Below are 13,444 nucleotides of genomic sequence, written 5' to 3' on the forward strand. Positions count from 1 at the left end.
GCAATATAAATCCACTTTCAACAAATATTAACTTTATTTTGCCACACAGAAACTTTGCCTGAAACCGTCACTACTGCGCGCCACCCCTGGCATCGCATCTCACTATTTGAGAAGCACTGGTTTAGGCTAATCTTGAAGTTTATGGTAGCATTAGACCTTGCCCTATTTCCACATTTTCTGGTAGGACCACCAATCTTTTTTTGGGGGTTTTTTGGAGGATGACCCGCTGAATAGGCTATATGCACACTCACTTCCGCATTCCAAGTCGGCCAGCCAGGTTACATCCGGCGTCGACGGCGCACATAGCGTCAATAACAACTATGGCATTTTTCACTCGGTCCCTTCAAGATGTCCCAAAGGTAACGGTCAACGACGTGAGTCGAATCATACAAAAGTTATGTCACACTTCGACAACCAAGAAAGAGAAGGGCTTCAAATTGTATGTGTCAAGCTACATCCACAATTTTGAAGGTCTGGACGTGTTCTGTGTTTACATGCCCATAGCATGCATGCTATCTAGTGCTAGCGCAGCAGGTGCAGCGTAGGCTATGTTTACTATTATGTGTCAATCACAGCCAATTTTCCTAACGCCTTTGTCAATGTCAGTTTCAAACAAGGATTCAAGCACAGGAGAGGTAACGATTAGGGCTGAGTGCTACAGATCTATGAGGAAAAGCCAAAAGCCTCACAGCTTAAGCGTAAGACTAAGAGAAAGTTATACTGCAGGTTCAGCGCAGATTGGTTCATGGTTCATGGTTCATGAGACAGGTTACGTTTGGCAGATCAAAGTTTCTGTGAATCATTGCATCTAATAATGCTAAAGGTTATTTTAAAGACAAATTTCATTTACCATACCATAAATAACACTGGTGTGTTGGAATATTTATCGATATTTAAATATGTACGCTAATCACTGGGATTCACAGAAACTGAGTTCCGTTTTGTCACTGCATTGACACACGTTCTGTGTCAACTGTTGGGGATGATGAGTAAAGTGAGATAAATAATATTGTGGCTACAATTTTAGCTCATACAAATTGTTTAGTAGTTATTAATTGTTTTAGTAGTTAATAATTATATGTCGATGGTTCAAATTTGTTTGTTTTGTTAAACATTCTCACTGTACTCATGTATTCTCTTTTTAAAAAACTGCACTTTTATTCTATTATAACAGATTTGTGTATTTTCAGATTGTGCTTGGGGATGCCCGTCCTGTGCAGCTACAAAGCTGCCAGTGTACCTGTGTGGCAGGTACAGCTGTGTGTAATCATGTGGCAGCACTGTTGTACCAGACTGCACATTATTGCCAGCTTAGCATCACCTCTGTTCCCCCAACACACAGCTGCACAGAGACTGAACAGAAGTGGCATAAGCCAAGATCCATGGTAACTAATGTTTTTAACAGGGTACTTTTCTACTTCATTTTCTATTTATGGATGTTTGTGTTTATTGAAAACCTTTTTTGTTCAAATGCAGGGTGTTAAACCTGGTCTTGATGGGGTCATCACCTGATGGCATTGTGTACGATCCAAAGGGGCAGACAGTGTTTGGCCTTGTTGAAATTAAATACCCCAATGTTGCAAGCTATGTTGACTGCCCATATATTAAGATCAGTGAGGGCACACACACATTAAGGAAATCTCATTCCTACTTTTGGCAAATCCAGGGCCAGATGTTGATTTCTGGTTTAGACTGGTGTGACTTTGTTGTCTACACACAGGAGGACATGTTTATTCAGAGGATTCCCAGAGACAATGAAATCACCAAAACAATGAAAGTAAAAATTGATTTTTTTATTTTTATTGTTACCTCTTTGCTTCCCTAAATAATTAGATTCTGATTGCCTGTCACACTTTATAGAGTGCTGTTAATTTCTCTTTTCTCCATTTCTCTTACTGGCAGTAACTCTTATTAGTTCAATCCATTTCAAAATATTTGTACATATATATTGATTCAAGTTTTTATATTTTTTCTTAATTGTATTACTATGTTTCTTGTTGTATTAATACTAATCTATTATTAAAATACATGTTACATGTTCTTCCGATTAATTTTTTTGATAATTGGTTACCTAAAAATATTATTTTATAACTGTTGTTTGTAAATTGGGAGCCCTAAATAAATGTTATTCAGTAAATAATTCACTGTGCATGAAAGTATTATTCTTATATTACAGATGGCTTAAAAGCATTGGTGAGGTAAAGTACATATAACATGCAAATAATTCAGTAGTTCTTTATTCAAAGAGTATGTGCAATGTACAGCAGTGCATACATAACATTAATTATAAAATTCAATTTATACAAAGTAATTTACAAAGGTACATTTAAAGAAAGTAGTTATACAAATGGTCATAGGTTATTAATTTTTATTTTTTTCTACTGCTGCTACTCTGGCTTCTTTGCCCAAGCCTTTACAAGAGGCCCGTTTTCATAGTTTGTCAGAAGACATGCAACAGTATACAGCTGATTAATGTTGCCAAAAAGCCGAAGTGGAATCTCTGTGTCAAAGAACTTGTGTTTCTTAACACGCCGTATGAGGCGCTCAACATGGACCCTGAGGCGTGCTATTGCTTGGGTCTCCCTGACCTCACAGGCAGACATCTGGGATCTTCCAGAGAGAAATGCTGGCCTATAAATCTTGCAAGGTACAAGGTCATCAACCAGAAAACCTCGGTCGACCATGATGGCCATTCCAGGTCTCAAAAGGGAGAGAATTCCAGACTCACGCGTGATCTGTTTGTCACTGATGGAACCAGCGTACAGTTGAGAAATAAATGTGACCGCCCCATGAGGAGCCACTCCAAGCAGCCCTTTGAGAGTACAGTGGGACTTGTATGCTGAGAACATTTCACTTTGGAGAAGAGGTGATGAAGGGCACTGGCACCTTAGCTCTGTGCAGTCCAGGATGACTGTAGTGTCTGCATAGTCCTTAAACTCAGCTGGCAGATGTGCCCTTATTTTCTCCTCTGGTATCCAGATCCTCACAGACCCTAGCACAGTGTGCAGAAAGTTGCTCCATGTTGTAATGATCCGACTGACTGTGGACTGGTGGACTCCATACCGGTCAGCAAGATCACGCTGTTTTGAACCCAGTACCAGGTAATTGAGAAACATGAACATCTCATCAATGGGCTGCAGGAAACGAGTCTGTTCAAAAGAAAAACAATTTGCGTTATGTTTCTCTCAACCTCTATTAGCCCTGATCTTTGTTAAAGGGATAGTTCACTTCAAAATGAAAATCATATACTCAGTGAATTTCTTTCTTTCTTCAAAATATCTTCCTTTGTGTTCAGCAGAAGAAAGAAATTCATACAGGTTTGAAACAACTTGAGGGTGAGAATATGATGACAGAATTTTAATTTTGAAGTGAACTATCCCTTTAAGTTTTATTGTATGGGCCATGTAAATAACTACTTACTACAGTGGAACTTGGCTCTGTAAAGGTGCCTCTCTGTGCTTGTGTCACATTGACCATATTTGGCAGTGATGGCTCTATTAAGGCCCAGAATCTCATCAGCAGGTCATAGGATGCAAATCTAAATAAATACAATTCAGATATAATCATTTAAATATTATATCAGTGTATACTATGATATTACTTGGAAGCATTTCAAATATACAACTCTGTTAGCCTTCCTCTCTCCCTCTCTCTCTCTCACACACACACACACACACACACACACAACTATATCTGTTGTTGCAAAAGTAACGTTACTACAGAACAATCTGATATCTTACCTTGTGAAAAAACGTATGTCCTTGTCTGAGGCAGCAAAACGATGAATTCCAAAGCGCTGATTCATTGTCAGCTTCTCGACGTGTTCCCTCAGCTTGAGAATCTCATCTCTGAGAGACATGTTGTCATCAAGGGCTAAATCAACAACTGCAGGATCTGAAGCCGAAGCGTAGTCGTGGTCCATAGGGATATCAGCTTTCTCGCCTGCGTCGCCGTCATCCTCCGTCATCGGAGGCGGACGCTCTCTCCTCTCCCACACCCCCGGTCGTGAAGTGGGAAGGGTGAAATTGTTCCACTCAAACAGTGCTGGGACAGCTCCCTTGTTTAATAGCCGCCTCCCCGTCTCTGATAAGGGCTCACGAACATCATCCTTGTTAAAATGTCGGCTACATACTCGGGTATGGGGAGTAACTGTGAATTTGTCCCTCCGGATAGCTACAAGCCATTTTCGCCTGATTTCCGCGTCAGATGGAAATGTATGAAAACTAAGTAAACTGTTGTACTTGCTCGAAGCTTGACACAGAGGCACACAGCAATGCTCGGCTGTACTATAGATGGTTCGCTGAAATTTGAACGTTTTCTTACTAGTCATATTGTAGTTGCTGTTATATCGCTTTGTAAACAATCGCCTCAGCGCGAGCGGAAATGGCTTAGCAGGCTGAGATTTTAGCGGAAGTACGTCATCACCTCCGTGTGCATATAGCCTATTGAAGCAAATTAATAATCAGAGGAAAAGAAACTAACCAGGATTCCCTCAGTAGCGGCGAGCAAAGACCATCGGGTGCATTTCTCAGGCCAAGGATTAATAATAATAATAATAATAATACATTTTATTTATAAGGCGCCTTTCTGGGCACTCAAGGTCGCCGCACAGCATGTATACAGTATAAAATACAATAAACACTTAAAACAACAACAACAATTTAAATAAATACAAAATTAAATAAAAAAATATAAAAACGTGAAAAGGTTAATGTTTAAGTGAATAGGCCATTTGGAAAAGATGAGTTTTTAGCTTTGATTTGAAATGTGGGAGTGTGTCAGTGTTGCGGAGGTCAGGGGGGAGTGAGTTCCAAAGCTGGGGAGCAGAGCAACTGAATGCCCGGCTCCCCATGGTGACAAGACGGGCAGAAGGGACAGAAAACTGGATAGAAGAAGAGGAGCGGAGGGAGCGAGCAGGTATGGAGACATGAAGGAGGTCAGAGAGATATGGAGGTGCAAGGTTGTGAAAGGCTTTGAATGTGTAGAGCAAGATTTTGTATTGAATGCGGAATGGGATGGGTAGCCAGTGAAGCTGTTGAAGAATAGGTGTGATATGGTTGATGGAGGGAGTGCGTGTGATGATACGAGCTGCTGAATTCTGAACCATTTGAAGTTTATGGAGGGTTTTTTGTGGGAGACCAAATAGAAGAGAGTTACAATAGTCCAGGCGGGAAGTAACAAGACTATGTACCAGTACAGCAGTGGACTGAGTAGTGAGGGAGGGACGTAGACGTTGGATGTTGCGTAGATGGAAGTAAGCTGATCTGGTGACGCTGTTTATGTGAGAAGTGAAAGAGAGACTACTGTCGAGGATGACACCCAAACTCTTTACCTGAGGGGAGGGAGAGATGGTGGAGCCGTCAATGGAAAGAGAGAAATGGTTGGTCTTGCTCAGGGTGGATTTGGTGCCAATCAGAAGAAGTTCAGTTTTATTGCTATTGAGTTTTAAAAAGTTTGAGGTGAACCAGGATTTGACTTCATTGATGCAGTCAACCAGTGCTAATGGAGGCAGTGTGGAGTTGGGTTGGCTGGAAAGATAGAGCTGGGTGTCATCCGCATAGCAATGGAAATGGATGTGGTGTTTTTGGAAAATATGACCAAGCGGGAGAAGGTAGATAATAAAGAGGAGTGGACCGAGCACAGAACCCTGAGGGACACCAGTTGTGATGGGGACAGAATGAGAAGTGAAAGATTTCAGTTGGATAAACTGAGTACGGTCAGACAGGTAGGAATGAAACCAGGAGAGGACGGTGCCAGAGATGCCAATGGAAGAGAGTCTGTTCAAGAGGATAGAATGAGAAATGGTGTCAAAAGCTGAACTGAGATCAAGTAAAAGAAGGATGGATAATAAACCACAGTCAGCAGAGAGGAGAAGGTCATTAGTAATTTTTAGAAGAGCAGTTTCAGTACTATGAAGGGGACGGAAGGCAGATTGGAAAAGTTCATACAGATTATTGGAGGACAGATGAGATTGAAGCTGAGCAGATACTGTTTTCTCAAGAATTTTTGAAATGAATGGAAGGTTGGAAATGGGACGGTAATTATTGAGGTCTGTGGGATCTGCACCCGGTTTTTTAAGTATGGGAGTGACAGCAGCAGTTTTCAATGCAGGAGGAACGATTCCAGAGGAGAGGGAAGCATGGATTATGTTGGTGATGAGAGGACAAAGAGAGGGAGCTGTAGCTTTAACAAGGATGGTGGGCAGTGGGTCAAGCTGGCATGTGGAAGGTTTGGATTTTTTAATTAATGTAGAGATTTGACTAACTGTGGGTAGGGTAAATGAAGAAAACGAATCATCAGACGTAAAAGATGGAATGGAAGATAGAAATGGAGCAGAGTAGGGGGTGAGCTGTTGATGGATAAGGTGGATTTTTGTGGTGAAAAATGAAGCCAAGGTGTTGCAGAAATCAGTTGAATAGAGATGTGATGGAAGGGAGTCAGGAGGTTTGATGATGTTAGAGATGAGGGAGAAAAGAATCTTTGAATTTTCTTTATTTGAATTGATGAGATTGGAGTAGAAAGCAGATTTGGTTTTAGAGATGCACTCTTTATAGTGGAGAATGTGCTGTGTGTACATGTCTTTATGGATACTTAGTCCGGTTTTGGTGTAGAGTCTTTCAAGTTGGCGGCCTTTTGCTTTTAACTGTCTTAGAGAGGGGGTGTACCAGGGTGCAGTATAGGTGAATGAGACAGATCTGGATTTTAGTGGAGCAAGTGTGTTGAGGATGTGGTGCAGGTGTGTGTTGTAGTGTGAAACAAGTTGATCTGGAGCTGTAAAACTGTCTGTATTTGGGAGTTCACTGATCAGGGCAGATAAATTCTCCAGGTTGATATCCTTAGCATTACGGAAGGTAATATTGCGTGGAGGCTTGTGTTTGGAAAGAAACAAATTGACATTAAATGTCACAAGCATATGGTCGGAAAACGGGATGAAGTTTGATTTACAGTCCATGGGTATGATACCTGAGCAGCAGATTAAGTCCAGAATGTGTCCTTTTGAGTGAGTGGGAAAATCAACAAATTGTTGAAAACCAAAACTGTCCAAACAGGATAGGAAATCATTAGTAAGTGAATTGTTAACATTATCCAGGTGAATATTTAGGTCTCCTAGTAATAAAACATTTGGTGAAAGAGCAGAGATATATGTTAGAAAAGTTGAAAAGTCTGACATGAAATCCTTGTTAGGTTTTGGTGGTCTGTAAATAGTGGCAATGATGGTCGGGGTGGATCCAGAAAGCTGACATACAGTGGCCTCAAATGACTGGAAGGTAGGAACTGTTATAGGAGCTGCTCTCAAACACTCACGGAAAATTAATGCAAGACCACCTCCACGACCAGTGACACGTGGTTGGGAGAAATAAACAAACCCTGTTGGAGTGGCGTCGTTCAGATCCATGAAGACATTCTTCTGCTGCCACGTTTCAGTCAGGCATAAAAAGTCTAATTTACCGTCCACCACCAAATCCTGGATGAGATGGCCTTTTTTGGTGAGAGAGCGGGTGTTCAGTAGACCAAAGTTTACTTTTGAGCTGCTGCCGGTGGTTGTGTTCGACGTTCTTGGGACTCGCACCACGACCCGTTCAGCCCGGCGACCCGTGTTTCTCTTTAAGGTGCGAGTAGTGGACCAAAAAGAAGGGATGGAGCTGGAGTTGTCATATTGAAAGTTCCGATGACTGCCCCGATGAATGGGTCTGCGGCGGAAAATGTAGGGAAGATCCAGTCGCTGGAGGAAAGCAGGTGCATTATGTAGGGGTATGTGGAGCTTAGCCTCGGAGGCAGGGTGCGGGAACAGGGCTTTCACTGGGTGGCGAGCAACCCACAGGATGAACCAAAGGAGTACCAGCCACACACAGTTAATCCACATCGCTGTTTAAACTGGTTGCCACTCAAAAGTAAGCAGTGCAGGGCGGGTTGGTGCTAAAGGTTAGCAGTGCTGGGCACAATCTTGTCGACAGCTCTATGCTGATAGGCAGGAGATGCCTCCTGAAAAGTGAAGTGGACTGAAGCAACAGCAGGTTAGCAGAGTAGCAGGCCTCACACGAGGAGTGGACTGAAGCAGCAGCAGGTTAGCAGAGTAGCGGGCCTCACACGAGGAGTGGACTGAAGCAGCAGCAGGTTAGCAGAGCAGCAGGCCTCACACGAGGAGTGGACTGAAGCAGCAGCAGGTTAGCAGAGCAGCAGGCCTCACACGAGGAGTGGAACCAGGAGTGGACTGAAGCAGCAGCAGGTTAGCAGAGCAGCAGGCCTCACACGAGGAGTGGAACCAGGAGTGGACTGAAGCAGCAGCAGGTTAGCAGAGTAGCGGGCCTCACACGAGGAGTGGACTGAAGCAGCAGCAGGTTAGCAGAGCAGCAGGCCTCACACGAGGAGTGGACTGAAGCAGCAGCAGGTTAGCAGAGCAGCAGGCCTCACACGAGGAGTGGAACCAGGAGTGGACTGAAGCAGCAGCAGGTTAGCAGAGCAGCAGGCCTCACACGAGGAGTGGAACCAGGAGTGGACTGAAGCAGCAGCAGGTTAGCAGAGTAGCGGGCCTCACACGAGGAGTGGACTGAAGCAGCAGCAGGTTAGCAGAGCAGCAGATCTCTACATAAACCGCACTGGATTATAAAACACAGTCGTTTTTGAAAAATATTAAGGCTTTTAAGTGCACTAGTAGTGTGGAAAATAATACAGCACTATAAATTTCATCTATCATGTCAAAATGTCATAATGTCACTGAAATGAAGGGGTGTGTTGTACCCCCTCCGTTCCCCCTTTAAGAAGGGGGACCGGAGGGGGTGTTCCAACTACAGGGGAATTACACTCCTCAGCTTCCCTGGGAAAGTCTATGCCAGGGTACTGGAGAGGAGAGTCCGTCCGATAGTCGAACCTCGGATTCAGGAACAACAGTGCGGTTTCCGTCCTGGTCGTGGAGCAGTGGACCAGCTCTACACCCTATCTAGGGTGCTGGAGGGATTGTGGGAGTTCGCTCATCCAGTCCATATGTGTTTTGTGGATTTGGAGAAGACATTCGACCGCGTCCCCTGTGGTATCCTGTGGGGGGTGTTCTGGGAGTATGGGGTCCGGGGAGTCTTACTAAGGGCTGTCCGGTCTCTGTATGACCAGAGTAGGAGCTTGGTTCGCATAGCCGGCAGTAAGTCAGACCTGTTCCCGGTCCACGTTGGACTCCGGCAGGGCTGCCCTTTATCTCCGGTTCTGTTCATAGTTTTTATGGACAGAATTTCTAGGTGCAGCCAGGGGCCGGAGGGGATCTGGTTTGGGGACCACAGGATTTCCTCTCTGCTTTTTGCAGATGATGTTGTCCTGTTGGCTTCATCGAGCCAGGACCTCCAGCGTGCATTGGGGGCGGTCTGCGGCCGAGTGTGAAGCGGCTGGGATGAGGGTCAGCACCGCGAAATCCGAGGCCATGGTTCTTGACCGGAGAAAGGTAGTTTGCCATCTCTCGGTGGGTGGAGTATCCTTACCCCAGGTGGAGGAGTTTAAATATCTGGGGGTCCTGTTCACGAGTGAGGGAAGACCGGAGAGTGAGATTGACAGGCGGATCGGAGCGGCGTCCGTAGTTATGCGTTCGCCGTATCGGTCCGTTGTGGTGAAGAGAGAGCTGAGCCGAAAAGCAAAGCTCTCAATTTACCGGTCGATCTTCGTTCCAATACTCACCTATGGTCATGAGCTATGGGTCATGACCGAAAGAACGAGGTCCCGAATACAAGCGGCTGAAATGAGCTTCGTCCGTAGGGTGGCGGGGCGCTCCCTTAGAGATAGGGTGAGAAGCTCGGCCACCCGCGGGGGCTCGGAGTAGAACCGCTTCTCCTCCACATCGAAAGGAGCCAGTTGAGGTGGCTCGGGCATCTAGTCCGGATGCCTCCTGGACGCCTCCCTGGAGAGGTGTTCCGGGCATGTCCCACTGGGCGGAGGCCCCGGGGAAGACCCAGGACACGCTGGAGAGACTACATCTCTCGGCTGGCCTGGGAACGCCTCGGGGTTCCCCCCAGAGGAGCTGGAGGAAGTGGCTGGGGCGAGGGAAGTCTGGGCATCTCTGCTTAGACTGCTGCCCCCGCGACCCGGTCCCGGATAAGCGGAAGAAGATGGAGGGATAGTTGTTTATAGTTGACTTAAGCCCCAATAAAAATTGCTAATTTTTCTCTTGTTTTTGCTGAAACTAAAAATATGTATTTATTCTTAACATTTGAAATAAAAGTTCAAGTAATGCAAATCAGTAGCTTTTTTTTTGCAATATTAACTTGTAAATGTAATAACAGATTTTATTTTTACAATGTAAATTTGTATTATTTTATGAATAAAAGCCTTTGTTTTGCGTAAGTCACTAATAATTGGAATTTTTTTAACATGAGCAAAATTGTTGTAAAAATTGAAATTAAATCAATTAAAAAATAGATTTACCAATATTAAATCAAATCAGGGACTGGTTAAAATAAAAATTATTTAAAATTGACCATAGTCTACATAGCCTTTTTGTAGCCTCGTTAGATCTAGCTGCTTTGCTTCCATTTTAAAGAGCCCAATCCCGAAATACTGAGTTTGGAATACCAGTTGAATTACAAAGTGCAGTAAAAATAATATTCAGTGTATCAATGTCATTTCTATTGCACTTTGTACCTGAAGAAAGTCTACAAATATTTTTTTTTCTGCTTTACTTTTCACCATTAAGAATTGCAGAAAAAGTAATTCAGTTATTTTAGGGCAGAGCATCAAAGGGAATGGATAAAGCAAGTCACAGTTTGACTGCTGCTGACTTGATCATTTCACTGAAGGCTTTCTGACAGATGATTCAAATCAAGAATATTTAAGGAGACTGCTCCCAATGTCGGGAGGGTTTGCTCTGCAATTATTCATTTCTGACTCACCAGAAAAGCCCTAGGGCTATGCAAGAACTGGACCCAGCCACTGTAATATATTTACACAAATTCTACATTTCTGCAACCTTGAAATGTTGCTCTGAAAACGTAACAAATATCTCCAGCAAATAGCTTTTTGATTTAAGTTCTGAGACATTTAATTACAGTCGGGTTAAAGGTGATGAGATCGTCTTCCCGAAGGAGAACTCATGACAGGAGACGCCTGCGGGACTTGTCAAGATTCATCAACATCCAGCCATTCAGTTGTAAGAAATGTGTCGCTAGAAATGACTGCTCTTCTCTCAGAGGCAGCAGGAGTTGAATATGAAATACCGAACCAAGAAATTGATCTAGTAGTTGTGTCCTAGTCTCCACCTGGATTGTTCTGCCCGGTACAGATAATGACTGGATATGGGTTCCACCTCACACTGACGGCTTTCAGGACAGAGCTGGTTTTAACAGAGGGTAAATATATACATATTTACATATTAGGCCTGCACGATTTACCGCAAATTTATCGTCATCGCGGTTTCAGGCCAATGCAGTATGCTTACTGCAAGAGAATAAATGGCGATAAGTGTTCTCCTAATATGGTTACACGTATGCTAAACAATCTCTTTGTAGTTTAAGGTAACGAATCAAATAAAGCTCATCGAGCCATTGACCAATCAACTGGAGCCCTCTAATGTTAGTTGCCGGCCTTCTACATAGTGCAGGAGTAAGAAAAAAAGACTATTTTTCTTTACCGACACGTGACCAAACAAGACCTGCAATGGCTGAGAGCAACACCTCGGAGGATGTGCTCGTGGCGGGAAAAAAAAGCATCTTGGTTATTTGGAGATACTTTGGTTTCAGGACAGACGACGTTCTTCAAACAGAGGTACTATGCAAAACATGCCGAACACCTGTGGCAACCACCTGAGGAAACACCAGCAATCTCCACCATCACCTTCAATACAACCACAAAACAGACGTCCGTATTTCAGAGTTTTGCAAGTGGGTCCCCTTATGAAAAAACGTCTAAGTGGCACAAAGAAATAACAGTGGCCATTTCACATTTTTTGGCAGAGGACATGATGCCCATAAATACAGTGAGCCGACAGGGTTTTGTCAATTTGGTTAACAAAATGGACCGGAGATATCAAATCCCGTCACGTAATTACTTTTCACAAGTCGCCATTCCACAAATATGCGAGACGTGCCGCCGGACAGTTACGCTGGAATTGAGCCAGGCTGGATTTTTTGCAAGTACCACAAACCTGTGGTCAAGCCGCACAACTGAACCGTATTTGAGTTTTACTGTGAATTTTCTCACTACGGACTCAACACGCTGTCTGGAGACTGTATTTCCCGGAGTCGCATACCAGTGAAAACATAGCGCACGGATTACTGGATGTGCTGGCAAGCTGGGAACTTGTAGAAGAGCGACTGGTGTGCATCACCACGGACAACGGTCTCAATGTCGTTTGAGCCACGGAGTGGGTCAGACTTCAGTGTTTCGGACACAGGCTGCACCTTGCAATCGGTGAGTTTATTGAACTTAAGGCAGATCTTTTTAACAATGAAAAAATCTGTAAATTATTATCAAACTATTTTGAATTGCTCCAAGATCTTATTATGACAGTTTTATTAGAGAAAATGCAAGTCATGATTTAATATTTCACTTGTAATGACTTTAAAAATTAATTGTTGATTATATTAGTTCTACTCATTTGATTCATATTCAAAATTATGTAAAATAGTTATAGAAACTAAGTTATGGAATTTTAAAGGTAAAATAAAATATATGTAACTGTTAAAAAAAACTAAGTAACTGTTGACCCTGTTTTATTTGTCTGTATTTTCCTCTTCAAAGATGAGGCCCGCATTGCTCGAGCCATTGGCCTTCGCAAAAAGTTAGTTGGACATTTTTGTCACAGCTGGAAAGCCAAGACGACTCTGAAAAAAGCACAGATGGATCAAAACCTCCCTGAGCACACTCATCACTGAATGCCCAACAAGGTGGGGTAGCAGACAGAAGATGATTGAGAGAGTCCTGGAGCAGCATTGGGCCATTTCTGATGTCCTCTCATCAGAAAAGAAATCAAGGCATTTGATTCCTACTTGGCAGAATCTGGATATACAGGAATCTGTCAACCAGGCATTACTACCCCTGCAAGAATTTTCAGATGCACTGTCAAGTGAAAGTTATGTTAGTGTTTCATATTTGAAACCAATCCTCCATCTCAGTGGTCCCCAACCTTTTTGTCACCGCGGACCGGTACAACGCAAGACACGTTTACCGCGGACCGGTGGGGGTGGGGGGTGGGGGTGGGGTTGAGGTGCAACGCAAGACACGTTTACCGTGGACCGGGGGTGGAATTTTCTCTTAAGTAATAATAATAATAATAATAATAATAATGATGAACGTAAATCCACTGTGTAATCATGTGCAACTTTATTAGCGGTGTCCTCATAACGTCACACAAACAACAGAACATCACATGAGCAACATCGTTTCTACCGCGACACACTCTGGTTGCTATGGTAAGTGTGACGGATGTAACAGAGAGAATCCGGTCACTTTTCAAAATAAAACGTTTTTTTCA

The 13,444-nt window shown here is 43.5% G+C and overlaps 2 protein-coding genes and 1 long non-coding RNA gene across 3 annotated transcripts in view; 1 reads left to right on the forward strand and 2 right to left on the reverse strand.

Annotated features, from left to right (window-relative positions):
• Positions 1-13,444, reverse strand: part of plppr1 (phospholipid phosphatase related 1) — a 59,608-nt gene that overhangs the window by 33,847 nt on the left and 12,317 nt on the right. The window lies entirely within an intron of this gene.
• On the forward strand, positions 245-1,607 carry LOC111948300 (uncharacterized). The gene is made up of 3 exons (XR_002874256.2): positions 245-471; positions 1,191-1,385; positions 1,477-1,607. It is a non-coding gene; the product is annotated as an uncharacterized LOC111948300 (long non-coding RNA).
• LOC111948299 (uncharacterized) lies at positions 2,222-4,453 on the reverse strand. The gene is made up of 3 exons (XM_023960574.2): positions 3,741-4,453; positions 3,421-3,538; positions 2,222-3,149 (listed from the first exon to the last, which is right to left on the reverse strand). The coding sequence occupies exons 1-3, from the start codon at positions 4,328-4,330 to the stop codon at positions 2,388-2,390; spliced, it is 1,470 nt and encodes a 489-aa protein (XP_023816342.1). The 5' UTR covers positions 4,331-4,453; the 3' UTR covers positions 2,222-2,387.

This window comes from Oryzias latipes, chromosome 12, assembly GCF_053564925.1.
Source record: "Oryzias latipes strain Hd-rR chromosome 12, Olatipes_Hd-rR_3.1".
Classification (NCBI taxonomy): Eukaryota; Metazoa; Chordata; class Actinopteri; order Beloniformes; family Adrianichthyidae; genus Oryzias; species Oryzias latipes.